This window comes from Sinocyclocheilus anshuiensis, unplaced genomic scaffold (assembly GCF_001515605.1).
Source record: "Sinocyclocheilus anshuiensis isolate Anshui unplaced genomic scaffold, SAMN03320099.WGS_v1.1 scaffold1430, whole genome shotgun sequence".
NCBI classification, from domain to species: domain Eukaryota; kingdom Metazoa; phylum Chordata; class Actinopteri; order Cypriniformes; family Cyprinidae; genus Sinocyclocheilus; species Sinocyclocheilus anshuiensis.
In genome coordinates, this window is record NW_015555721.1 from 1971496 (window position 1) to 1973708 (window position 2213).

Sequence of the window (2213 nt, forward strand, 5' to 3'; positions counted from 1 at the left end):
GAAAAAAAAAAATTCTTAGTTTCCGCAAAAAAATGTTGTTTTCAACACTGATAATGATAAATGTTTTGTTGAGCAGCAAATCGGCATATCAGAGTAATTTCTGAAGGATCATGCAACACTGAAGGCTGGAGTAATGATGCTGAAAATTCAGCGCTGCATCACAGGAAATAAATTACATCAAAAAATGCAATCCAATAGAAAACAGTTATTTTAAACTGTAATGATATTTCATAATATTACTTGTTTTTTTCATTTAAATGCTGCCTTGGAGAACATAAGAGGCTTCCCTCAAAACAAGACAAAAATACTCCAATAGAAAACAGATGTTTTAAAATGCAAATAAATAAACAAACAAACAAACAAACAAACAAACATATAACAGTTTACTGTATTTTATTTTATTTTCAAATAAATTGGTGAACAAAGGAGACAAACACATTAAAAATATTACTGACCCCAAACTTTCAAACAGTAGTGTTTGTTTAAGACATTTATTTGTTATTGTTATTATTAAATTTAAATTAAAAAAAACAAAACAAAACAAAAATATGAGTAAATTAAATAATTTGCTTATTATTATTATTTATATAATATACATTTTATTCATATGGTTCTCTGTTTTCAAAACAGACCAAATAAATGGACACCTTTTGTGTTTCTTAAACATATCAGGAATATATTTTTCAACAGCTTTATTTTGTTACCTCTTACTGTTTGTCTCTCTCCCCCCTCCCCCCCCCTCCTCATTTCTTACATAAGTTGTATCAGAGCGGAGAGTTTCTGCAAACAGAGCTCTTTTGTTGTGCTGGAAAAAACAGGCCTGAATTCCATCAGGTGATCCAGTGATTGCATATAGAGGCCAATGAACCTGTTTGCACTTGGCTTGCAGCCTACATGACTAACAGTAGTAATTTGTAGTCTTTCCTGGCAGAGAGATGAAACACTGAGAGATTGGTTTCCTGTATGAGATGACACTATTGTTGTCTGTCTCTAGTAGCTGAGACAAAGTTGCAGGATTTGCTACACATTTCAGACTTGAACAGTTAGAACATCCAAACAAGAAGCAGCTCAAAAATGTATGAATGAGCTACATTCAAATCGTTTGTAAAAATCAGTTTATTGATATTATATTATATTATATTTAATGTATTCCATCTCTCTGCTTTGTGTTATGCCTAACTATATAATTTCACCATGGTACAATCACTGTAAAGCATGGCTTTTTACAGTAATGTCTACTGAAAGTTCAGCTTTGCCATGACAGGAATAAATTACTTTTTGAAATATATTTAATAAAAAATAAATAAAAAAATGTAATTTTGTGATCTGTAGTGAGAGCAGGGAGCAGGTGGAGGTTTGCTCTGGAGAGAAGAGGAATGAAGGTTAGTCGCAGCAAGACAGAATACATGTGTGTGAATGAGAGGGATCCAAGTGGAACAGTGAGGTTACAGGGAGAAGAGATAAAGAAGGTGCAGGATTTTAAGTACTTAGGGTCAACAGTCCAGAGCAATGGGGAGTGTGGAAAAGAGGTGAAGAAGCGTGTGCAGGCAGGTTGGAATGGGTGGAGAAAAGTGTCAGGTTTGTTGTGTGATAAAAGAGTACCAGCAAGAATGAAAGGAAAGGTGTACAGGACAGTAGTGAGACCAGCGATGTTGTATGGTTTGGAGACAGTTGCACTGAGGAAAAGACAGGAGGAAGAGTTAGAGGTAGCAGAGCTGAAGATGTTGAGGTTCTCTTTGGGAGTGACGAGGATGGATAGGATCAGGAATGAGTACATCAGAGGGACAGCACATGTGAGATGTTTTGGAGACAAAGTTAGAGAGGCCAGGTTGAGATGGTTTGGACATGTTCAGAGGAGGGAGAGTGAATATATCGGGAAAAGGATGCTGAGGTTAGAGCTGCCAGGCAGGAGGCCGAGAGGAAGACCAAAGAGGAGGTTTATGGATGTAGTGAAGGAAGACATGAAGGTAGTCGGTCTGAGAGAAGAGGATGCAGAAGGGGATAGGGCTAGATGGAGGCAGATGATTCGCTGTGGCGACCCCTGAAGGGAACAGCCGAAAGGAAAAGAAGAAGAAGAAGAAGAAGATATATATATATATATATATATATATATCTCTCTATATATATATATCTCTCTCTACATATATATATATCTATCTATATATATATATATATCTCTATATCTCTATATATATATATATATATATCTCTAT

At 35.5% G+C, this 2213-nt stretch overlaps 1 protein-coding gene across 3 annotated transcripts in view; it reads left to right on the forward strand.

The window, feature by feature from the left end:
* LOC107672441 (uncharacterized) overlaps positions 1 to 2213 on the forward strand; it is a 10202-nt gene that overhangs the window by 4668 nt on the left and 3321 nt on the right. The window contains exon 2 of one of the 3 annotated variants that reach the window (XM_016465628.1): positions 1407 to 2078. In XM_016465628.1, the coding sequence (XP_016321114.1) occupies positions 1407 to 2045 (639 nt within the window). In that variant the 3' untranslated portion in view covers positions 2046 to 2078. Of the gene's footprint in view, positions 1 to 1352; positions 2079 to 2213 lie in introns of those variants that run through there. The other 2 variants (XM_016465630.1, XM_016465631.1) reach the window with 2 other exon arrangements.